Source organism: Haliotis cracherodii, unplaced genomic scaffold, assembly GCF_022045235.1.
Source record: "Haliotis cracherodii isolate W230 unplaced genomic scaffold, xgHalCrac1.p SCAF_17, whole genome shotgun sequence".
NCBI lineage: Eukaryota > Metazoa > Mollusca > Gastropoda > Lepetellida > Haliotidae > Haliotis > Haliotis cracherodii.
Genome location: NW_027266272.1, coordinates 5,586,687 through 5,612,530, shown reverse-complemented (window position 1 = coordinate 5,612,530; position 25,844 = coordinate 5,586,687). Strand labels below are relative to the sequence as shown.

The following is a 25,844-nucleotide window of genomic DNA, read 5'->3' as shown; positions in this document are numbered from 1 at the left end:
AAGTTGGTATGCTTCTAAGTTTACGTCTCGGTAGGAAGGAGTTGGCGTCAATAGCGTCCCCACACATCGTACTGAATTAATTTGCAATGACTTTGCAAGATTTGCCATCACGATACGTCTTACGCTCCCCATTGTCCTGACGATGGATCGCATTTGCAGATTATGTCAAACTGACACGGGATACGTAAGCGAGACCTAAACATTCCAACCCTTTAACAGTTACTCCCCTTTACATACAAACATATCCAAGAAGTACTTGACATGTCGTTACTCAGGTTTGGTGACAGGGGAGTCTCTTGACAAAATCGAGTGACTCACGAGACCTTTCAAGTCACGTGATCAAAGTTACGCACTTGTGAAAAGAGAAAAGTAAGTTAAATTTGCAATATATGCGCCTTATATAACTTTTATCCAACTTATGTAACTTTCTGAATCTTCTTCGCTTTAATCTTGTGCAAAATTGTAAAAACTTTTCACATAGTTCGAGGGTATGACCGCCATCTTAGTCTATGAGAGAGGTGGACCAGTTTGTTTGCATTTGTTGATAACGTTCAACAGGTGGTATCACCTCTAATCACTCACTGATTTACACACTACTACAAATCGGTAACCCTCCCAGGTGAGTTATGTACATTAAGCGCCACACGATTGTGATATATAGGTGATAACATTCTGGTTTTACTGGGGTTTGTTTACAAAACGATTTGGGAGACTTACCGTTCACAAATCATGTTATACTATGGTACAAACTCATACAATGTCATGTATCGCAGTGCATATAGTCATTACTGACATTTTGCCCCGTTGCATGATCTATTTATTGCCGGTATTGTTTGATATGACCTAGTCCCCTGAACTAACAATGTTGTCATCAGGTCGAAATGTACTACAGTGTAAACAAAATGAGACCCTCCTATGTAAACATAGTATGTGAAATACAGCCATATTACTTGTGCTGCTATTTAAGGTTCATAATATTACAGTGATATCATTTATCAAACGCTTGCTACACAACATTAGTCACCATTCATTTTAATCATATATTCATCTATGTTTGTTTTGTATGTTGTTTAACGCTGCACTCAGCAATATTCCTTCTATATGACGGCGGTCCGAAAATAATCAAGTCTGGACCAGACAATCCAGTGATTGACATCATGAGCATCAATCCACCCAATTAGGATATGATGACATGTCATCCCATTAATCGCCTCTTACGACAAGCATAGTTGCCTTTTGCGGCAAGAATGGGTTGCTGAAGACCTATTCTACCCTGGATCCTGACGGGGCTTCTTGTATATGCACGATGCACATTTAATTGACTTTTTCAAAAGAAAGTTCCTAATTTATCATCTATAACTCAATTATTGGTAGTTCAATGGAAAGGGAACTCTAATGCAGTCCACCATCTAAAATTTGACAAAACAGAACTGGTCAGGAGAAGAATACATTTCCAAGTAAACATGATAAAATGCTCTATTTTGCAAGTGTGTGGGATAGGTTTCACACCAGACCCTATACGCCATATACACTTTGCAAAAATGTGTTTTCCAATAATTGGCTGACATATCAGTTGCAGGCCTCAAAGTTTTATTTTTTACCAAGCAGTCATAGGGCTACAAGTATTTTTTCCCGGTAGCCAGTGGTAAAATCAAGAAGTCAAGACAATCATGGGCAATATTGTAGGTAGCAAAAAGCATTTGAAATTATCTTTTTCAAATAACTATTAATTGATATGTACAAGTTACAGCAGTAGTCTTGAAATTGTATGTTAGTGGAAACTGTACTTGGTTTTTGTTATTTGTGACTCATACAATGATGCAATTTATGTTACAAGATTATATAGGCATATCCTTGCATTGTCAACTAAAATAAACTACTAATAACATTAATATTCATGTATTTTGGTTCATTGTCGACGTTAGAACTAGAAGGAATTATTTGCGAGTACAATTATTAGCAGACATGTTTTCCAATACATTGTATTAGCTATTCTAGCACATCTAGCATGATTATAAATAGCAACAGTAACTATCTGAATGTATTAAAACAATGTGATCATTGGTGGCATCAGCATACCAATCCTCTTTTATTTGAACTTTTTATTTTTGTATGTTTCCATGGAAACGAGTAGGGTTCGTATCGGGGCCATAACTTCATAGCAGTTCCCCATTTTTCTGTGAAATTGCACATGTGCATTGGTTATCAGTGTAACTGGTGCCTTTTGCTATTTTGATATTCGTTCAAATTATATTTTTTTACGTTTACATAGAAACAATTTCAACAAATTCTCAAACAGCTCTAGGCTTTGTTTCTGAGCCATAACTCTCATACTAATTAATATTTTTTGCATGTAACGGTACATGTGCAACGACCACATGCTCAACTATTGCCTTTTCATCTTTTAGATTTTTTGGAATTTGTTGCGTTTCCATGGAAATTTGGACTGGACTGTCTCAAAAAAGTAGTCTTTGTTTCCCGCCATGAAACCATTATTATTACTACTTGGCTATAATTTGCTATTATTGTTTTTTTTATTTGCAAACACTTTTGCAGTAAAAATGGTAACAACTTGAACTAATGTATAAAAACATGGAGCAGGGAGACTGTTTTTGAGTAAAACCACATTCTTAGTATGTATATGAGTGTAGTATTAGGGAGTAAAATAACAATGATGAGATGTTGGAGCATATACAGTGCCATACATTATTCTCAGGCCATTAGGGGGAACGTTTGGCCCTGTCGTCTAAGGCGCAGTGATTTGCTGTACAGAGTTGCATACCTTGGGCACGCCAGAAACCTATGATTGTGGGTTCAAATCCCGGTTCACCCCGATTATGTTTCTAGGTTTGTCAGCACAATACCCGTGCTTGTGGGTTTCACCGAAGTGGTAAACATCTGAGATCTGCATCACTTTGGGCTTTCCTCCCACATGAAGCTGACACGCAGTGATATAACTGGAATACTGTTAAAAGTGGCGTTTAACCCAACTTACTCACTCACCCACTCACTCCCAGGCCATTGTCAGCTCATGGGGAATCTGGCATAGACTTGGTCCCTAGCAAACTATGCTGGTCAGAAGAGGTGACTGAATAGATGGGGTGGTCAGTCGTTGTGTCAGTGTACTCAGACAGCATGGATTGTTGCTCATAATATCAATCACTGGATTGGTCCAGACTCCGTTATTTGGATGATGATGTCATATAGCTGGAATATTGCAGAGTTGGCATTAAACAACAAACACATACAGTTGAAGGCCATTGTCAGAGTTCCCTAAATTCAGATCACATCCCACTCAAAACTTTGGAAACAACCCATGCAACTGCACTCAGTGTCTTGGCTATCACAAAAGAGGTCGCATTCTATTTTGTCATGGTAGAATGAAGATAAACATACCGTACTGACTGTATTAGGTGTACTTTTCCAATAAGCTTGGTCGAGTTTGGTTCATTTTCCATTTGAAATTCAGTTCAGTTTAGTGTAAATCTTCTGTCTGTTCATCCATACTCATTTAGTGTCCGGAGCACAACTCGAAAACCATTCAGTATCTTTCAACAAAAATTGGCAGATATATCAAACATAGCCTGAAGTGGTGCCTTTTGCTATTTACAGATTTTTGGTATTTTTATGTTTGTTGATTTCTATGGAAATAATGTGTACTTAGTCGCATAAGGGTGTGGATTTCATTTCTGGAGCACAACTCAAAAAAAGTTTAATATCTTTAAAAAAAACTCAGCAGATATATCAAACACACCCCAAAGCGTTCTCTTTTGTTATTTGCAGATTTTTGCATTCTTATTTTTCTTGGTTTCCATGGAAACAGTTTGGACTGAGTCTCAAAAGAGGTGATTTGGGGTGGATTTCCTTTCTGGAGTACAACTTGAAAACCATGAAAGACTTTTCACCCAAACCTGATATATGTACATGTATTTATCATGTTAACCAAGGGCTCAAGTGCCTTTTGCTATTTAAGAATTTTTTTTAATTTGACTTTTCCCTGTTTCCATGGAGACAACTTAGACTTAGTTGAAACAGAGGTAGGTGTTGTTTGCTGAGCAGAACTAAAACACTTTTCAACATTTTTCATCCAAACTTGGTATGTGTATTAAGGGCTGAAGTGGTGCCTTTTGTTATTTACGAATTTCAAAAAAATAATTTTTCCGTTTTCATGGCAACAAATTTGACTTTAATTCTGTTCATAGGCGTGTGCTTGTCCGGACCATATCTCTAAAACTAATAGGTACTCTTTCTTGAAACTGTGCACACACAAAGACCAGTTTGTCAACTGATGCCTTTTGCCATTAATGTATGGCTCAATGCTTAGTCTGTCATACAGACCCTGAAACAAATATATCCAATACAGCCCATGCAAGTCTATAATATTTTGCATATTTAGCATGTCTAGAATCACTGCAGTATAGGGTATCTCGGCTCCTTTTTATTATATTTTTATAACTATAATTTAACAACTGTTTTTTGTGTAAACATGGTAAACTATGCTCATTTCAGTGACTAGATGTTTGTCTAGTCTTGACCTGTCCTACTCCTGTGCATTGTGCGGAGAAGGCTGATCACGTAATATCATACCCCGGGCTTATCTCTCGAAAAGCAGAAGAAAATAATACATAGGCCATTGGTAATACAAAAGTACTGGTTACAGACAGATATCGATGATACAAAAGTACTGGTTACAGACAGATATCGGTGATACAAAAGTACTGGTTACAGACAGATATCGGTGATACAAAGTACTGGTTACAGACAGATATCAGTGATACAAAGTACTGGTTACAGACAGATATCGATACAAAAGAACTGGTTACAGACAGATATTGGTGATACAAAAGTACTGGTTACAGACAGATATGAATGATACAAAAGTACTGGTTACAGACAGATATCGGTGATACAAAAGTACTGGTTACAGACAGATATCGGTGATACAAAAGTACTAATTACAGACAGATATCGGTGATACAAAAGTACTAATTACAGACAAATATCAATGATACAAAAGTACTGGTTACAGACAGATATCGGTGATACAAAAGTACTGGTTACAGGCAGATATAATTGTTTAGGAAATATTTTAATAATCATGATAATAGTTATTTATATGATTATGTTATTTTACTCAAGAGCTGTGACCTACATCAAGTACATGCTTCTAATTGTACAGTTTCTGACACAATGCATCAGTGTAAGCTTATAAATTAGCTCGGGTTCAGTAGACGAACATCTTGTCGCCATGGTCTTTAAGTGAAAATGTTTTAAAGTGGAATCAGTTATCAATTATCTCTGTGAAATATAATAAAAAAAGGAGCCCAGTGACTAGTTTCATTTTCAGAAACAGCTCAACACTTAGTCTGTCATACATGCGAGTCTATAATAGTTTACAAGCAAAGATTTCTGCAATTTCATATTATCATTTTCAGAAGCATGAAATTGCAGTAATCTTTACTTGGCATCTATTATAGACTTGCATGGTCTGTATTGGATATATTTGTTCTAGGGTCTGTACGACAGACTAAGTGTTGAGCTGCTTCTGTTTGTAGTAAGGGACTTTGTGCCATGGGGAGAGGATGGGCATGTCTGCTGACCATGCGCTCCTGACTGCTGATAAGCTGTTGACAGTTTTATTACTAAACAAGATCCTTTTGGATAGGGCCATTCCTGTCGAAATGCACAGGTGTACCAAGATGTGTTGCTCCAATTTTCTATTTATGTAAGTGCTAGGGCACCAGTAACTTTCTCCTGTTGTTGCAGATGGGAGTCCCTGTTCATGGGGTTGTGACATTAACTACGCACTTTCCCTCCACAGAGCATGGGCAGTGTGTACCAGGCCGTGAAGGAACATCTCCTTCTTGAACTTTCCTGCTGTCTGTGTTTAGACTTTTACCTATAAGATGTTATCAAAGGCCAAACATAGGTTTTCATGTCTGAGAAAACACACTGTTTAAAAAACAAAGGACAACAAAACATAATTTGTCTTAAATAGAATTCCCGGGGGTTTAGCTGGACATGCTCGGAGGAGGATGTTCACCCCAATGCCTGCAGCAAATGTCAATAAAAAAAACCAAACTGGAATTAAAACTTTCTGAATGCATGTTATACATTGTTAATTTAGTTGTGACTAATGTTATGGCTTTGTTACCATGGTAACGGTGATTTGTGTATCTCTGATAGCAGGACCAATGATGAGAAAGATCTTTTTATGCTTTATTTTACATGACTGCCCTGAATTTGTGTTGAAATACTTATAATTTAGGAAAATAGAGCCTTTAGATCAAAACGCAGTTTTGAATAAATTAAAGATTTTTTTTTTAATATTCCCACCAAGGGTTTGGTTTAGAATCCTAGATAAATCCCAGAATACTGACACTGAAATTGTACTGGTACTAGGGAACCTCAGAATGCTCAGTTCATTGTATGTATGGCCAAAGACAGACAGGATTATAAGAAGCTCAAGCAATGCATGTTTATTAACATGATTAAAGAGCACACTGACTTGTTTTTCTTGAAAGGCTGTCGCTACATGGCTGAAACAATGCTGATGCGACGTTAAATTTTTACACACTTGAAAGGCTGTGTAATTTAATTATGCAGTGGTTGACAATGCTTTTACCATGTTAACAGATAGCATCTAGCACCATGGTATTACACAACAGTTGCACTTCAACAGGTACATGTGCACTATGGCTGTCAGCTATCATGAGGTGTTGCTACTGGTTTTGAAAACATTAATGTCAAACTAAAACTTTGAACAACTTTATTATCTGACCTGATTCTTTAGGAATGCTCGGAGTTTGACATTTAATCCAAGGTCTTCAACAAATGTTGGTAGAAATGCCGAAACTGGCAACAAATACCAAATCAGGTCATTATTATCTGGTAATAAATACAATGTTACAATGTTTACAATGTTAATAAACCACTAAATGTAGGACAATAAGCCTATCATTATTCAGGATTCTAAAAACAATCCCAATATTGGATAAAATAAATTTATCTCAGTTTGTTTGGCACAGGCACATAGTTTCGTAACACAGATCAATGCTTGTGATTGGATGCAACTTCAGAGGCCTAGGGGGCATTGATGGCCCACTGTCTAAGGCGTGGCAACTCGCTGTGCCGAAATGCATCCCTTGGGCATGCCAGAAACCTATGATGGTGGGTTCGAATCCTGGTTCGCCCCGATTATGTTTGTAGGATTGTCAGCACCATACCCGGTTTCACCGAAGTGGTAAACGTCTAAGACCTGCATCACATTGAGCTTTCCTCCTACATTGAGCTGACACACCGTGATGTAACTGGAATACTGTTAAAAGCGACGTTAAACCCAACTCACTCACTCACTCACTCGCTCACTCACTTCAGAGGCCTGACGGTACCGAAGGAAAGGTGTCATCCTTGCCTGTAAACACGCCACAGAGAGTGTTATACAGTGAAAGCATGTTGTCCTTGTGACCATTGGAAATCCATCCAATTATCGGTCATGCAAGAAAAACAACCTCTGGTTCTAAGAAGTGTGTTAATGGGATCGTTTGGTCATACTCGGTGACTTGCTGGTAGCGGTCACGCTCGGGGACTTGGTTGATGCATGTCAGGGTACCCCAACAGTGTGGATCGTTGCTCACAATATCAATCACTGGATTGTCTTGTTCAGTCTCGATCATTTACATGACTGTGACCTATAGCTAGAATATTGCTGAGTGTGGCATTGAACAACAAACAAATCTCTGAACATCGAGCTGATCCCATGGTTTCACTGTATGTAGTTGTTGCTAGCTGTTACCATGGTTACAGGATGCCTATTCTTGGCACCATCAAGTTAAGCTGTAATTTGGCTGCCAATTTGCACACAAAAACTTGACAAATACTTGTCTGCCACTCATGAAATTAACAACATCCATGTGATGCATCAACATGGAGTGAAATGTGATCGACACAATGTATCCGACATGCCAGCCATGCATATCACCATAATGACTCTTAAAACCCTCCTGGATATGTTTCTGACAAACAGTCTCTTCATAACCAGTTAATAGTGCATGCTTGAAAATGTGTGTCCTTACACCATCCATTTCATCATATGTTGTGGAGAAGAGTGCATTAACAAATGTTTAAAAGGAAACTGAAATGGATTTTAAATTATATTTAATATGTTTTCCACTACAAGTTTTCTGTATAAACACCTGACGGAGATTAAAGTCCCCAATTCACAAGTTTTTAGAATGTGTTCTCGCAAAAAGTAATTTGTCGCCGCATTATGAAGACTATTGGGCATAAACCATGCTGAATGAGAGCGGGAGAAAGCATATTGACTGTTTGCTTTATCCAGGCTAAAACAAACATGGCCAGATTAAGGCTTTATTTGACGCTCTCTCGGCCCAGCGATTGTTGGCCGATGTTTGCTTCTATAATTAGCCGGAGGAATGTCTTGTTCCTGACTGCCGTGGTGACTGAGTCGTGGTCAGCATCATTTGAGATGCATAGTCAGGTGGCACCAAAACTGCAGTGGCGTAGCTTTAATACCAAGTATGATGATGAAGATGAAGACATTGAAACAGTATTACAAAGTGCTATATTAAAGGTACACATGTATATGTTGACAAAATGCTTATTACACTTATAACAGTTATACAATGTCATGAATGTTGTGTTTGTGTACATTGTTATGTCACAGGACTCAAAGTTTAATTTTTTACCAAGTAGCCGTATCGCTAGAAGTATTTTTTTCCAGGTAGCCAGTGGTAAGATCAAAAGGTCAAGCCAATATTGTAGGTAGCCAAAATCTTTTATCAAATAACAATTATATGTACAAGTCATAGCACTTGTCTTGGAATTGTATTTTAGTGGAAACTGTACATGCTGTACTCATGGTACTTGAGTTATGTTATTTGTTACTCGAACAATGATGCAATTTATGTTACAAGATCATATAGGTATATCCTTGCTTTTCCAATAAACTATCAACTAAAATAAAATACTAATCACATTAATATTTATGCATTTCGGTTCATTGTTGATTTTAGGAGGAATTTTACAATCAGTAGCAGACATGTTTATTTTTGTGTCTACCATGTCTACACATGTGTAGCAATAGAATCTAGTCGCCGCAAGATATTTTTTGAGGTAGTCATTTGGCTACCTCTGAATTTTAGACAGTAGACAAATTGAAATTTAGGTCGCATTGGTCAGCTTTTTAGTCGCAACTTTATGACCTGAGAGATATGTCAGTTTGGATTAAAGTGGTTGTGTTGAAGATCCAGGTTTAACAGACACTTTCTTCCATAAGTGCATATCACCATGTCGTTCATTTCACAACACTCCTTAAGCAATATCAAGTGTTTGGGGTATTTTTTCACATAGTCTATAGAGAAAGTTTTAACCATGTTAAACCATTTTAAACCATTTTTTTATCATGATGATGATGATGATGATGATGATGAAATGCCTTTTTGCTTCATTAATGATTCAAACCCTCCCCAAGCAAGCCCAAACAATATTTAGGTCACCACCACCCTCCAGACCATTTTAAACCATTTTTGATGATGATGATGATGATGAGATGCCTTTTTGCTTCAATAATGATGTCACCCCTCCCCAAGCAAGCCCAAACAATATTTAGGTCACCACCATCCTCCAGATTCTCTTACATTTTTTGTGCCAGCCCCCCTTGTTTCTGATTCGAACTCCTCCCCAACCAAACACATATACATTTACATACCCACCCAACCAACCAACCAACCTGTATCATGTACATCAGATAGAGGACAGGTCACTTAGCATGATCATGTTCATAGTGCTCAGTGTTCCAGACTTCCACAAAACCTTAGGCTATATCATGTATTTTGACACATTACCAGCATTATGTACTACCTTGAGTAAGATAGTTATGCTATAATCATATGTGACACTTTTTCAGACTGGGAAGATGCGATTGTGAGCAGATGCTCTTGGACAGAATGAAGACGTATAACTAGGTGAGACAAGCATCTTGTTTACCCTGTGTTGGCAGGATGTGATGTGTTTATATTGACACCAGGACACAAGGGCCGGCAGGGCTAAACCAGCTTGTGCTGGGGGGACATGGCGTGCACCAAGGTGCACACTTGTACAGAGTTGTAGGAAGATCATAGTACAAACTTGTCCATATATTGCAGTGGCAAAGGTTGTATTGGCACTGCAAGATACAAAAAGGCCATGTTGTGCCGTGTTAAGCCAAACAAACAAAAGTTGTGTTTCAGGTAATAGATATGGGTCAATAGGTATTTTTGTCCCTGTTTATATATATTTTTTATGGCTATCGACACAGATGGCTTGATCAGCATGTTTTAAATTAATGTTACAATGATACGTTTTATTTGTAGGTCAAAATTACTGAGGAAACGATAATGGAAACATCAAAGTCTTTCCCAAATATTAGATATGAGCTTCTTCACATCTGTTTCCAACGGAGAGAAATAAAATTGTGTTGCAGCTGAAAAAATGGGTCGCTTGGGTTACCTGAAACACAAGTGCATTTATTTCCTTTAATAGAAAGTTGTGAAGATGTGTTCAAAGAAGGTTGCTGTGCATTGTTGTGATATGGAGGGATGCACCGCGATCATGGCAATAGAATGGTGGTTTCTGGCTCATCTGTATTGTGTATGAAACATGTTTATACCTCACGGCCATGATGTCTGAAGTGGGTTTTCTGATCCCTGCATGGCCAGTATACAAAGCTGTAATCACTGGTAATGTATTTGGATCACAAAAAATGACAATGGATGTGTAATGAAGGGAAAATGTCATGCTGGCAGCTGCATTTTATATATCAGCCAGTCCGATGACCGTGATGACTTGTTGGTTTTACTGACCTTTCTCACCTGAGAGCTTGACACGATAGAATTGTAAAAAAAATGCCATGGGCCATGCTTGACATGATTTGAGAGTACAGTGACTGACAAAAAGCAGACGTATTTGGTATGTGTTTCTGTGTCTGGGGGTGGGGGTGGGGGGTCACTATTTGGTAAGAATTCAAAAGGACATAATTTTGGTACAGCCTGGTCCCTTTAACCAGCGACCAGTGCAGATTCCGGGGTAGAATAGATATTCAGCACCCCATGCTTGCCGTAAAAGGCGACTATGCTTGTCGTAAAAGGCGACTAACGGGATCGGGTGGTCAGGCTCGCTGACTTGATTGATACATGTCATCAATCCAAATTGCGTGGATTGATGCTGATGATAATAAGCACTGGATTGTCTGGTCCAGACTCGATTACTTACAGACCGCCGTCATATAGCTGGAATATTGCTGAGTGCGGTGTTAAACAACAAAACAACCCTTTAACATTGTTTAACCAGCAAATATACAACTCCAATTTTGTTAAGGAAATTTTTATCTTTCCATGATACACAAAAATGATTCTCATAAAATGCTATAAAGATAAGTGTACATTTAGATAGAAAACATCTGTGGTTATCCCTATCCAAAGGGTATAAAGCCTTACAGAAATGCTGTTTAAGACTGAGTAAGGCGTGTGTGTGTTCCAGATTCCCAGATCAACCCTTCGTGTCGTAGCAACATGGAGGTTGTGGTTGTGGTGGCCATCAGTATTCTTGCCACAATATTTCTTGCCTCCCTCGCAGCACTAGTATTTGTATGCCGGCAGAGATATTGTCGCAAAATGGACCTCATCACAGCTCAGCACAAGGATACAAGGTAAGATGATGTCATGTGGCAATTTTTTTATTTGTACACAAAAACAATCATGACAAGAATGTTGGGAGATTCTATCCTATGATGGTGTGTGTCTTTGAAGTGATAAGCCAGAAACTTGATATCACTATATGATAAATATGCAAATGAGGTCCTCTTGCAGGAACTGCTTTCAAGCTCCATATACTGCTGAAATGCTGTCTTTCTTAAGTAACTATTGACTGACGATCCCAATATGCTTAGAAAGGGCTTCCCCATGTGTCACCATGTTTAGCTTAACAAACATGTTGTAAGTCATTTGGCAGGATAGTGTAAATTGGGCAGGTCACCCAAACATTGTAACCTGTTGACCGCCTCCATGGCCTAGTAGTAGAGCATCCGCTGGAAGGTTCGGGGTTCTATCCCCTAGCCTAGGTGATCAGTATTGCTAATCCATGATAATAAACTCTCAATCATGACAATGTCAAAATCATTGCTTCCATTTAGTTACCCGTGAAGAATAGGTGCTCAGCAACACATGTGACTAACCAATAAAAGTACCTTTCTCATACAAGACTGTGAGACGCCTGATAATCCGGGGTAGAATAGGCCTTCAGCAGCCCTTGCTTGCTGTATAAGGTGACTATGCTTGTCATAAGGGAGCAACTAACGGGATCGGGTGGTCAGACTCGCTGACTTTGTTGATGCATGTCATCGTATCCCAATTTGCACAGATCAGTCTATACTGTCAATCACTGGATTGTCTGGTCCAGAATGGAATATTTACAGACCCCTGTCTATATGTTAGTTGCGAATGCACTATGAATAAGCTGCTCTATTATATGTTGTTCTGGATAGTTTATTGATCTTGTCATTTCTGAGCACCACATCTGACTGGATGTGCAGGTTCATCTGAATAATGTTCATGTCTTTATTCTTATGCTATTCTATATCAGGTGTACCACGACAATCCTAATTCTCCTGTAATCCTGTGTTTTGTCAGGCCTGATGTGCAGCTCATCACATCCGACCCGGGGCCACAGACAGTGACTGGCGTGGAACTGGACGATGTCCAGATAACCAACCCCAAGATAGAGGAGATCCTCAAGGACGAGCGATGGGTGGACGATGCCACGTAAGTCACATGCCCTCCTTCACCTTCTGGCAATCATGACCGTCACCATTATCTACTGGATAGAGTCCCTTTAACCAGCGACCAGTGCAGATTCCGGGGTAGAATAGGTCTTCAGCAACCCATGCTTGCTGTAAAAGGCGACTATGCTTGTCGTAAAAGGCAACTAACGGGATCGGGTGGTCAGGCTCGCTGACTTGGTTGATGGATGTCATCGATCCCAATTGCGTGGATCGATGCTCATGATATTAATCACTGGATTGTCTGGTCCAGACTCGATTATTTACAGACCGCCGTCATATAGCTGGAATATTGCTGAGTGCGGTGTTAAACAACAAACAAGCCAACATAGACTTACAACAGGCGTAGTGCTAAGATCGACTTGTTGAAAGGGGCCCTGCTTTGGGGAAACAAGATCTTACAGAATGCTGAAGATTTATTGATTTCGATCTGTAATCCTGAATCAGTGACAAATTTCAGTGAAAGTAAGTCATTATGGAAGGGATTAATTGCAAATCAGATGTCTAAGAATGGACTGTAAATCCAACAGTGCCCATTGTAAATTGTATGCTGTGTGTGCTGCAATCATATGGGTCAGAAAATGTGATATGGATTGGATCCCAGAATTATTTTCTCAGTCGCAAATGTGTGAAAAACATGCCGTTCAGATTGATGAAATAAGTCATTTATTATATATCAAGTTTGAGTAGTATTTATCAAAATGTTCCTGGCTTAAATTTGTTGTCTGGGTTTGAATCCCAGATAGCACTGATGATGATCCTTGGTTTCACTTTGGACTTTCCTCCAATATTTAGCTGACATGATATTATGTTGTTAAAACTGTTGAGAGCAACTGAAGACCCATCCACACACACTTGAAAACCAAAAAGAACATTCACCGGTATTGGATGATAATTGAGTGAAGACCTGTGGTGAGAAAGTTAACTCTCCAGAGCAAATTGACATAACATTGAAATCAAGTACTGTAAATCTTGAAATTAACGCGAGCTTGAATTGCCACTGCTTGGGTCAAGACAAGAGTTCTACTCACTTATGTCATCACTGATCACACCTGCAAGTCGAGACAGACGCCACCCAACACGGTGTCTTTGTTCTTTGCGACTGCGTCAAAGGCCAACACGAGCGAGCGTACATGTATTGTTTTAGCGGCGCTATTTGGAGTGTGATTGGATTAATGTAAGGTTGGATTAAGGTGAGCATTCTCCTGTAAACCTCCTGTAAAATGAGGGGGGTGTCGCATTCGTATTGAGTCGCATTTGTGGCTACGGACCAGCAGTCGCATTCTTGTGGAGACGCATTAATTTCACGATTTACAGTATTGGGAATAGATTTACATGACAAACATACCTGTGTCATGACAAGGCTCACCTGATATATATGCCCATGGTCTAATTAAACACTAATCTTGAAATGATTCTTTCATGTTTTTCTGTCACTTATTTTCAGTGGATTAGTGCCTCACTGTATATCTATACTGAAAACTTGCCACCAGTTGACAGAGAAACTGGTTGGCATGACGATGGGCAATGCTCAGAATATCCGGACACAGGAAACACTGACAGATATTGTTGCCATTGCCAAAAGAATCAGCCCGAGAGTTGATGAGGTGGTGAAATCCATGTACCCCCCTCTAGACCCTCGGTTACTGGAGGCCAGGTGAGTAAAGCTTTTAGCCCCCATTTAGCCCCCTCTAGAGCCCCCTCTAGAGCCCTAGGTACTAGAGGCCAGGTGAGTAAAGGTTTTGTCAACCATGTACCCCTCCTCTAGACCCTCGGTTACTGGAGGCCAGGTGAGTAATGCTTTTAGCCCCCATTTAGCCCCCTCTAGAGCCCCCTCTAGAGCCCTAGTTACTAGAGGCCAGGTGAGTAAAGGTTTTGTCAACCATGTACCCCTCCTCTAGACCCTCGGTTACTGGAGGCCAGGTGAGTAAAGCTTTTAGCCCCCATTTAGCCCCCTCTAGAGCCCCCTCTAGAGCCCTAGTTACTAGAGGCCAGGTGAGTAAAGGTTTTGTCAACCATGTACCCCTCCTCTAGACCCTCGGTTACTGGAGGCCAGGTGAGTAAAGCTTTTATCACCCATTTAGCCCCCTCTAGAGCCTAGTTAATGGAGGCCATGTGAGTTATGTTTTTACCAACCATGTACCCCCCTCTAGAGCCTCTGTTAATGGCGGCCATGTGAGTTATGTTTTTACTAAACATGTACCCCCCTCTAGAGCCCTAGTTACTGGAGGCCAGGTGAGTTAGGTTTTAGTCAACCATGTACCCCCCCTCTAGAGCCCTAGTTTCTAGGTGAGTTATGTTTTTACCAACCATGTATCCCCCACTAGACCCTCAGTTACTGGAGGCCAGGTGATTTAGGTTTTAGTCAACCATGTACCCCCCCACCCCACCCCCCCACCCCCCAACCCCCAGGTCAGGTCAGATCAGGACTGTTCTGTATGTTGCTTCCAACATAAGTATTAGCTGTACAGGGGCAGCAGGATAGCCCAGTGGATAAAGTGTTCACTCGTCACGCTGAATACCTGGCTTCGATTCCCCACATTGGCACAATGTGTGAAGCCCTTTTTTGGTGCCCCCCACTGCGATATTGCTGGAATATTTCTAAAAGCTTTGTAGACCCATAATCACTCACTCCCTCGCTCATTATCTGTTGCTTCACGGGAAAGGCATTTAGTCAGCAATTTATGATAATCGTCTTCATGACAGTTGACATGTTTCTGTTATTTCATTGCAGATGCACAGCTCTAGTCCTCTCGGTCAGCCATCTTGTTTTAATCACTAAAAATGCCTGCAAGATGTCAGGAGTCCTCGACTGGATTGACCAATCTCTGGCAGATGTGGAGGACCACCTTCGGGTAGGAATCACTACCTTCTTGAGATCCCACAATACCACATACCCTCCAATATATGTACCCACTTCCTTGTTCATCCCTCCATGCAATACACCAACATCTAGATCTAGAAGCAAGATCAGATTTGTACTGGGAAGGACACTATGTCCTTTTTTTCTTTTCACATTCTGAAAAAAATATTGTTTGTTTTCATATTGTTTGTTTATGGATTATTTGTTATGTGTTTATTTTTATACAAAACATACCTACACATTCCTTGGTAAATCATGATGTGGTAGTTGTGTTTGTGGAGAGTAGCTTAACCTCCTCACAGTCACATAGCTCCATCTAGTATTTCTTTCAGGTTATTTAACAAAAGTATTACACTCAGAAATGAGTCCATCTTGCTTTCTGGGCTGAATTGATGCCACTAAATAATTGAACACTTTGTGGTTTATTCTGATGGACGTATTTTTACCACATAACCTTGTTGGGATTACCTGTTTATTCTTGTGTTTTTAGCACACAGCAGGGTAGAAGCTTGTCATTGTTTTCACCAGTCTTCCCATATCCAATAGAACTTGTTTTGATGTTCTAATAATGTGCAAGTCTGACCTTGAATCTATAGCATAGATACATCTTTTTAATATCTCATGAGACAAACTTGTATCCAATTTTTACCCCACTTGCTCACTCTGCTGAAAGCATACAGGGCTCCAGATGAATAGATTATTTATCGACAAGAACTTGAAAACATGAACACTGAAACTCAGCATGCTGAGTTGCATCTTTTATATATAAGGATATATATATATATATATATACCGTATTCGACGTAATAAGCGCCCGGGGCGCTCTCAAAATTAGAATAGGGGGCTCTTATTAGAATATTATTTTGGTGAAAAAATGCTGACAGCTTGAAATGTTTATGTACGACAGATATATTTTTCCAGATTTTAATTGCCCATAAATAAGGGTGCATATAACACACGTGTGCGTATTATACCGAATAAATAAGTCTTGTGTACATTGACCAATCGGAAGGGATGCAAATTAGGCTTGTTCACTAGCCAATATATCAGCAAATATCGCGGTGGGCGCTTATTAGAACGGGGCGCTTATTACGTCGAATACGGTATAGGACTTTATCATCCAAAACTGGCTCCCACAGGAGATATCGCTTGGATGAGATCAAGCGATATCTACACTGTAGATGCAATAAGATTACATCACAATGCTTTGCAGACCATTGTGACATCACTGGTAACCATGACGTCACAATCAAATGACATCACTAATGGCTCTGCTACTGAAGCTGTTAGCAGAACTTTTTACACTGAAGACACTGCTAATTACTGTCTCCAAATTGAAAAAGTTGGAAGAATGATATTGGATGATAAATAAAATCTCACCCTCGTGTCTTTTGACATCAAATATATCAACATTCGTTGATAAAAGTGGCAAAAATCCTCGGCAAGCCTCGGAATTTTTCCACTTTTATCAACTCGTGTTCATATATTTGATATCAAAAGACACTCGGGTGAGATTCTCTATTTGTTTTATATATAGGGTTATTAGGATACTTTGTTTTACACAACCCATATATGAGGCTAGAGGTTCAAACAAAAAGCTGCCATTCTTGTTTCGACTGAAGGTATTTATATTTCTGAGCCCAAAACAATGGCTTTCTTTCACAATCTGTTGGCGCTTTCAGAGATTGTTTTTAATCAGCCCCCTGTCATTACTTAACTTTGAGCTCTGTCACCGTCACAACTGGTTTTCTCAACCTCTTGTTTATGATAGATGTTAGAGTCTCGTCATACCTGTCATGTATCATCATTGTTTCAAATGTCAAGGTCGGTTTGAAGGTCATGGGAGTCGGAGGCATAGACTTGTCTGTTCAAAGTTGACTGCATTGGTCATGCGTGTTATCATGGCAGTCGGAGGCATAGACTTGTCTGTTCAAAGTTGACTGCATTGGTCATGCGTGTTATCATGGCAGTCGGTGGCATAGACTTGTCTGTTCAAAGTTGACTGCATTGGTCATGCGTGTTATCATGGTAGTTAGAGGCATAGACTTGTCTGTTCAAAGTTGACTGCATTAGTCATACGTGTTATCATGGTAGTTGGAGGCATAGACTTATCTTTTCAAAGTTGACTGAATTGGTCATGTGTGTTATCATGGTAGTCGCAGGCATAGACTTGTCTGTTCAAAGTTGACTGAATTGGTCATTTGTGTTATCATGGCAGTCGGAGGCATAGACTTGTCTGTTCAAAGTTGACATCAATGGTCATGAGTGTTATCATGGTAGTCGGAGGCATAGACTTATCTGTTCAAAGTTGACATCATTGGTCATGCGTGTTATCATGGTAGTCGGAGGCATAGACTTATCTGTTCAAAGTTGACATCATTGGTCATGCGTGTTATCATGGTAGTCGGAGGTATAGACTTATCTGTTCAAAGTTGACGTTATTGGTCATGCGTGTTATCATGGTAGTCGGAGGCATAGACTCGTCTGTTCAAAGTTGACTGCATTCATCATGCATGAGGTTAACTGTCTCCTTATAATGTGGTAATTACTGTAAACAGCTTTATTTCTGCGCCGTTAAAATATTGCGAATACCACACCAAAGACAATACTGCGACAAGATATTTTTGCGAGTTGCCGTGTTGAGATGACCCCTCAATTACCAAACAATAGACAGCTTCTCTCAGAAGCTAGTTAATCTGAGTTGGCCGGAAAGTTGACCGGAAGGGATTGCAAGGGGTAACAGTGACACTAATTGGTCTGTTTACACTGTCAATTGTGTTGTATTGTGTGACCATTCTGCATTCATTTGTGTTTTTAACTTATTGAGTAACTTGTGGTTTTGGTTGATGATTTCAACATTTGATGAAGTGTTGCAATGAATAAAGTATGTATGTGTTATTTATACTTATTTTTGCGTTTTTAATTTTTGCGATTGAGTCTCGTTCACAAAACTTGCAATAATAAAACAGTCGCAAAAAATTCCCTGATTACAGTTATTTCAATCATTACATATACAAAAAGCTTAACAAGAAGGGTACTGAAGAAGCTGTCTGGAGCCCTGTATGAACTGGGGCAGGATCCATACCTCTGTATATTATATCTGGTCAGGCTCGGTTTGGGAAACGTGAGCAAAGCTGACTGCTTCGGTCATCAAGACTTTTCTTGGAATGAAATCAAAATGACTGATGGAATGGAAGACAATCTGATACTAAATTTATCTAGAATATGGGTTGGTGTTGTCAGAATGTTGCTTTTTCCCATCTAACATGTTTGAATTTGGAAAAGTTGGGTGATAAATCAACTATTGGTTCTCAGGCACTGATATGACAGCCACACAGCCTCCTTGAAAACACATGTACCATGGAACTTGGAGCATTTTTGACAATGTATACATGTTATCTAGGTGCATATAATACACCAGAAAATAGTGTATATAAAGACAGTCTGGATTCCTAGGCAGCTCATTGACAAAAGACTTCACAGTTTTTTACAAATATATTTTACAAATCAGTGCCTCATAACCAATTGATTTATGATTTAACCTGAGGCCAGACCAATAAATGTTCTTGATTTCAATATGAGTCTGTTCTATTTTGCAAAAAGTGAATAAATGAGAGACTGTTTTTGATTGAAAACATGTGTTTATGAAACTTATTTATACTTCTCAGCATTTTTGTTTTAATTTTATTCGGGCAACATGTTAAAGAAATTAACTCATTTCAGTTTTTTAAAACCTTTTTTCCGACCACCTTCTTTAAAAGAAAGTCTGTGAAACAAGGCAACAAATTGGTCTGGTGTGATGGTGATGGTGATGGGATGGGAATGATGGTGATGGGATGGGGATGATGATGATAGTGATGGGATGGGGATGGTGGTGATGGGATGGTGATGATGGGATGTTGATGATGGGATGGGGATGGTGGTGATGGGATGGTGATGATGGGATGGTGGTGATGGTGATGGGATAGTGATGGTGATGATGGGGATGGTGATGATGGGAATGGTGATGATGGGATGGGAAGGTGGTGATGGGATGGGGATGATTATGATGGTGGTGATGGGATGGGGATGGTGGTGATGGTGATGGGATGGTGGTGATGGGATGGTGATGGTGATGGGATAGTGATGGGATGTAGCTCTTGTCGTAGACCTTAACATGTCAGCCACTAACATAACCCGCTTATTTTGTAGATAATGAAAATCATGGCGAGCAATGAACCTGGTGTAGGTTAGTATCACTAACAATGCTGATACCATATTTCCTCTAATAGATGCTGCATCTAGATGTACTGTCAAAACCACATTGGAAGAACAGGTCTCTAAAACGCTGGGCATGTATTACAGTAATAATTGTCTTTATTTAGAAAGTATAGTCCCTGACTTACTGTGAAAACATAGAGCCCGGGTCTTCAATACGTACAAGATGATGTACAACAAGTACGCAAGCAGCATCAGTTGGAGGAAATATGCTATGCTTATGCCACAACAAATTAATCACATTTATATGGACAGTGCTTTGTGTTTAGAATTTGTTATAATACCCTTGACCTTTTAGGTGAGGGGTATATAGTTATACAAGGTTCCGTCTGTCCGTCTGTCCGTCCTAAAACTTTGTCCGCGCGATTTCTCTTAAACTATTCAGTGGATTCATCTCAAACTTAGTACATATATTCTGTGTCATATGGAGGGGTGCAGTCAAAAGAAAAAAAATGTTTTTATTAATTTCCCATTTTTTTATGAATTTTTCAAACCCTAACGCTATCCATTATTTAATTTGAAACTACTGAAACACTAGGAGGGTCGGGGGTATTCGTGAGCCTCGCTCACTTTTGCCCTTGTTTTTGGTTTGCTTTTACCTATCATTGATGACTGCTGTCTATTTATTTGCTAAGTTTACATGTTTCAAAAGGCCTGGTTTGGGCACACCATGGCCGCAGTTTCAAGTGAGCTTTTCCTGATGGTTAGTCTGTCTGTCCATTCTCTGAGACAGAATATTGAAGAACTTGGAAAAAATATTTTCAAATTGTGTCCAATTTATCTGCTATAAAAGGGCTTGGTCCTGTTCAAGGGCTTGTAACCATGTCCATATTGCTGAGTGCACCATTAAATTACAACAAGAAAAAAAACCAAGAGCATGTAGATAGAGCTGTGATAAAATATGTCTCCATCATCATGTTGAGATATGATTCATTATTTGGCATACATGCCTGGAAAGTGGAAGGTCAGGGTTTCGATCTCTGGCCTTGTCATATCAAAAGACCTTAAAAGATGGCACTTGTACCCTGACTGGCACTCAGCAGTAATGGAAAGTTCGGATCGAAGTCAGTATACTGTGTCTGAGTAGGATATTCATGCGAAACTGTGGCATGGTAACTCAGTGGGCTAGTATATAGAATCGGCATCAGTACAGACTAGTATAAGCAGCCACACGTGCATGCATGTCGTTGTATAAGAGCAATAATCTTGGACGCAACATTAAACCCCATTTCACCTCAACTCATTCGTGACATTGATGCTCAATTTCTTATATGAAGTGTCTGAAATAGTTGCTAGCCCACTATCCTGTGACTGGAACACAAGACACTTGCCCAGAGCAAATTTGTAAAGTTTAACTAACATTGATTTCTGATTATCTGAATGTGTATGTCAGATAAAAAGTGTTTTTTTAAGCCATTTTCACACTAATTGACACATTCTTGTCCAGTATTCACCTGTCATTTTGTACAAGCTACTTCGACACCATTATAGCAATTCACAGAGACATGACTTTGTCATGACTACAAGCCCATGTAGGCAGTGATCAGGCCTTGTTGCCTCCTAACACTGAAGCATGTTGTACCTGCTCACATGTCCCTCCTCATTGTGACTTGGAACAAAAGAACAAAAGTTCACCAGTAAAACTTACTTCCTTATTGCGTATTGAGGTCATCACGACCAACCTATTTCTGTCTTTTAAAGGGGCGGTCAGGTAGCCTAGTGGTTTAAGCGTTCGCTCATCACGCCAAAGACCCGGGTTCGATTCCCGACATGGGTACAGTGTGTGAATTGGTGTTCCCCACCATGATATTGCTGGAATATTGCTAAAAACGGCATAAAACCATACTCACTTACTCACTCACTCACTCACTGTCTTTTGAATCTTACAGAAGGGGGCACCATCTTTAGGCCAGATTTTGATGGGTTTTCGAATTCCACTAACAAATATCTGAAAAGTGGAAACATTAGGATGTGACATAGGATTAAGTCCCGCTGCATATGCTGGGTACATGGCAACATTCAGATAATGTTTTGGACCCCCAACCCCAAGTCTGTTTTATACGATTCCTTCCTCCTGTAGACAATCTTTTCGTCAACAAAATCTGAAACCTATGTACATGCTGATGCTTTAGGGTTTTGAATTTTAAGTAAGTCTGGACCGTATTCACCATAATAAGTACCCTGGGACTTACAAAGTTGACAATTGGGGAAATAATCAACGCCATGCCAACTAAGTTCATTTGTTGTCAGAGATAAACAGTACAGAGAAAACATTGGTCATGCTGATGAAACTAATTGTTTTTTGTGATAGTTATGAGGGAGTAATATTTCCTTTCTACACAGGTGTTTTCTCCAAATAATCTGTAATATGCACAAGAAAATATGGACTCTTCTAAGTTGTCGGTTCAAGTATGTGGTAGGAGGGCTTTTAAAAAATTACTTACAAATTCGTCGAAATGTTTTTGGAGCAGGCACTCAATATAGCAAATACGGTACTTTGCTGTGCCAAGACATTTCAGCGATGTTATGTCATATATCTCCTTTGCCATTTTGTTTAATTATTGATATGTCAAGAACAAGGTCATCCTCAAGGTCATATAGCCTAAAAAAAGGTTTGATTGATAAATTGGGAGGGATTCTGGCATGTTCATTACATGTAGCAATGTGTTACACATGGTGACACTCGGTACACTCTGAGAGTCACAAAATATACCTGCGGTTCCCAATTTGGAAGGGTATTTATTATCAATCTCAGTGAAAAGTAAGAGGGTAAACATGAAAAAGAATAATCTGAAGTTTACATGATAAACAACTTTTCTATTGGACGAGATATGGTCACATGACCGAGAAACTGATGTTTATAAGGGTAAGAATGAAACATTTAGGATGCTAATTTGATTTTCATGAGACTGAATTCTTTAAATAACAAACATAGACTGACTACTTCCACATTCCTAGAGAACACATATTATCTAGCTCATGATCTTACAACAACAGTTTCCCCAGGGGAACTTAGTTTAGAATCCGAGTAAAAGAAATTGTAACTTTATCTGCAAATTCAAACATTCAGACGTTCTCCAGAGCCTTATGTCTCTACCTTTTGCAAAGCTCAATTTCACAACGTCTCTTGGGGACCCAACCTCCTGATCTAAACTTCCAGTTGTTCATTTAAACAATGGCAGGGGAATGTGTCAGTTGCAGCTTCAGACATCAATTTACACAAGAGAGTGTTCTTTCTGCTGCTGAATTCACACAGTTATCAGTATTGAAAATGACATGAAATAAGGCAGCTGTACTATGGGCATTAGACAAAAGTGAGTGAAGAGTATGGCTTTTCGTCCCTCTTAGCAATATTCCAGCAGTATTGTAGGGCATCACAAATGGGCATTACACAATGTACCCATGTCCGGTATTGAACCTGGCCAATGGCTTTAAACACTAGCCTACCCCACAGCCCCCATTAGACAAAGAATGGGCTTTCACCTTGGTTTGTCTCAACCAGTGCGGTTATATTTGTCCTTAAGTCTGCATCTTTCTCCTTAGAAAGTATACCCCCCTTTGGGGATTCTGGGTTAGAATTGGTCCCCCAGCTGCCTCTGCTGGTCGTAAACAGTGGCTAAGTGAATCGGGTAGTCAGACTTGGTGACTTAGTTGATAATGTGTGTGTACCCCAATGGAGTGGATTGTTGCTCACAATATCAATCACTTGATTGTTTGGTCAAGATTCGATTATTTAGGAGTCTCTCTCTCTGTGTCGCTGTTAAGGAATTAACAAATTAACCAAACAAAACCAGCCAGGCAGCTCTATGTCTTGAACAGTGTGTCCATTGTTTTAGCGTCAGTGAAGATACTTTGGAGCAGTCTGTTAAATAATTGTTTAGTCAGTGGTAGCTATGTAATGTTTTACGAGCCAATTTCAGACTTAAGTAGCCAGTCTTTTTTACCCGGCAAAATAGAGGAAACCTATTTCAAATTTCAACATGGTTAGAACTTCAATCTGATCTTTTACTACTGTCTGGTACATGCTCTTACCCCTGTAAAAACGATTGCAATCTTGACGGTAGTTAATCGATGTAATGTGCTAAAGACCATGAGTGGTCAAATGGCAGAGTCAGAAGTTACTTATGACAATATGAGGCATTCCGAAACTGAGAAAAGTCGTCTTTTCCTTTAAAGTTGTGACGGTTGATGACCTCCTTGTAATAACCGATATCATTGTTTTAAGAATTAAGTCTTATTTTTCAAGTTTTTTTATTTGAGATGAGAGTGGAAGGTAAATAGAAAAAAAAGGAAGTTGGGCTACGTATCCGGTTTGTCACCTCTTACGACATGCATGGGTTGCTGAAGACCAATTCTAACCAGGATCTTCACGGTTTAAGATAGAAAGAGATCATAATTATGTTTGTATATGTCTGTCTGTCTGCTAACTCCATTTACTGCTGAGGCCACTCACCTTAAACATGAATTTATCATGATGTGGCCCTGTCACTACCGTTTATGCAGTCAGACAATCTGTTCTTTTTTGAGACGTAACCATGGCAACTATTTTCACTTGGCCTTGTTTAAGATTCAAGATTTTTGTCCCCAGGTCCTACGAGAGGCGAGTCTGAACAATGAGTATTACAATCCCCCTCAGACAGACATCACTATTACAACGACGCCGGACATCGAGGTACAGATGCCGCAGCCAGAGATCGTCATGCAAGCAATATCCGCCAACAGCTCGTCTCAAGTGTGAACATGCCAGATATTTGTATGAAAGTGGATGCATATTCTAAGTACTGCTTTAATCATGAAAAATAATAAATGGTTGTCTTTGTAAAAGTCCGAAATGACATTGTGGTTAGTTGCAGCGTGTAGATAACTACGATCCAGAGCAGACCCGTAGTTAGGCATGGGTAGGACAAGTTTGAAGTTTTTAAGCCCTGCTATTAGGATTGTTTTATTCTGTGACTTTTTTTATTCTGTTGGCCGTCTTATTCTGTGACTTTAATCACTGGTCCTCAGAGCTTCAGATAAGCTTTTGGTGTTGTGGGTATTTTACCCATGCATTTTAAAATCATTGGGTATCAGTAATTCTATCTGGGTATTCAAATTTCTGTTACCCACTCGTTTTATGTGGGTATTTAAGTTAAATATTTAAAAACACTATTCATCTTGTCCCTGCAAACTGGTGTCGTGTGGGTTCGAGAGCTTTATAGGACTCAAAAATACCACGATACTTCCACAAGAAAGTGTGATGGTAAATGATCATGATGTAACTGTCATTGTGGAGTTTGGCAAGGTTGACGGAATGCCCGTTTATAATTTCAAAATAAGTTGCTGATTTGCTAATCGAATACGCAGTATTACTTCACAATATTTTGATGATACCCACAAGTTTTATTTTTGTAGCGTTTCTATAAGGTTCATTGTGTATTTGATACGCTTGGATTTTATTTTACTGCATATTTCTGCATTTCTGATGCGTATTTTACGCAGATACACAGCTTATCTGGAGCTCTGGGTCCTCCCTGTGTATGATGTAGCAGTCTTTGTTTCACAAGACAACGTCTATTTTGTTTCTTGTTATGATGAAACAAGGGCGGTCGGGTAGCCTAGTGGTTAAAGCGTTCGCTCGTCACGCCGAAGACCCGGGTTCGATTCCCGACATGGGTACAATGTGTGAAGCCCATTTCTGGTGTCCCCCGCCGTGATATTGCTGGAATATTGCTAAAAGCGGCGTAAAACCATACTCACTCACTCACTATGATGAAACAAAAGAAAATACAAAAGAAAATAAAGGACACCTGATTTCCAGGTGTTCTTTAACTTATTGTAAATGGTATGTGACAGGATTGTCTGAAGGTCAGCAATGGTAATATGTCTATCTGACAGTATAAGTTTATC

General features: G+C 39.5%; 1 protein-coding gene across 3 annotated transcripts; it reads left to right on the top strand.

The window, feature by feature from the left end:
- Window positions 1–280: 280 nt before the first annotated feature.
- LOC139464273 (transmembrane protein 98-like) lies at window positions 281–25,495 on the top strand. 3 transcript variants are annotated; one of them, XM_071245798.1, is made up of 8 exons: window positions 494–619; window positions 9,929–9,986; window positions 11,539–11,707; window positions 12,687–12,818; window positions 14,283–14,492; window positions 15,570–15,690; window positions 19,890–19,926; window positions 24,544–24,659. In XM_071245798.1, the coding sequence occupies exons 3-8, from the start codon at window positions 11,571–11,573 to the stop codon at window positions 24,570–24,572; spliced, it is 666 nt and encodes a 221-aa protein (XP_071101899.1). In that variant the 5' UTR covers window positions 494–619; window positions 9,929–9,986; window positions 11,539–11,570; the 3' UTR covers window positions 24,573–24,659. The 3 variants fall into 3 exon arrangements, with proteins under 3 accessions (XP_071101898.1, XP_071101899.1, XP_071101897.1); XM_071245797.1 differs by lacking the exons at window positions 494–619; window positions 19,890–19,926 and adding an exon at window positions 281–369 and having other exon boundaries at window positions 24,544–25,495; XM_071245796.1 differs by lacking the exon at window positions 19,890–19,926 and having other exon boundaries at window positions 24,544–25,495.
- Window positions 25,496–25,844: the final 349 nt, after the last annotated feature.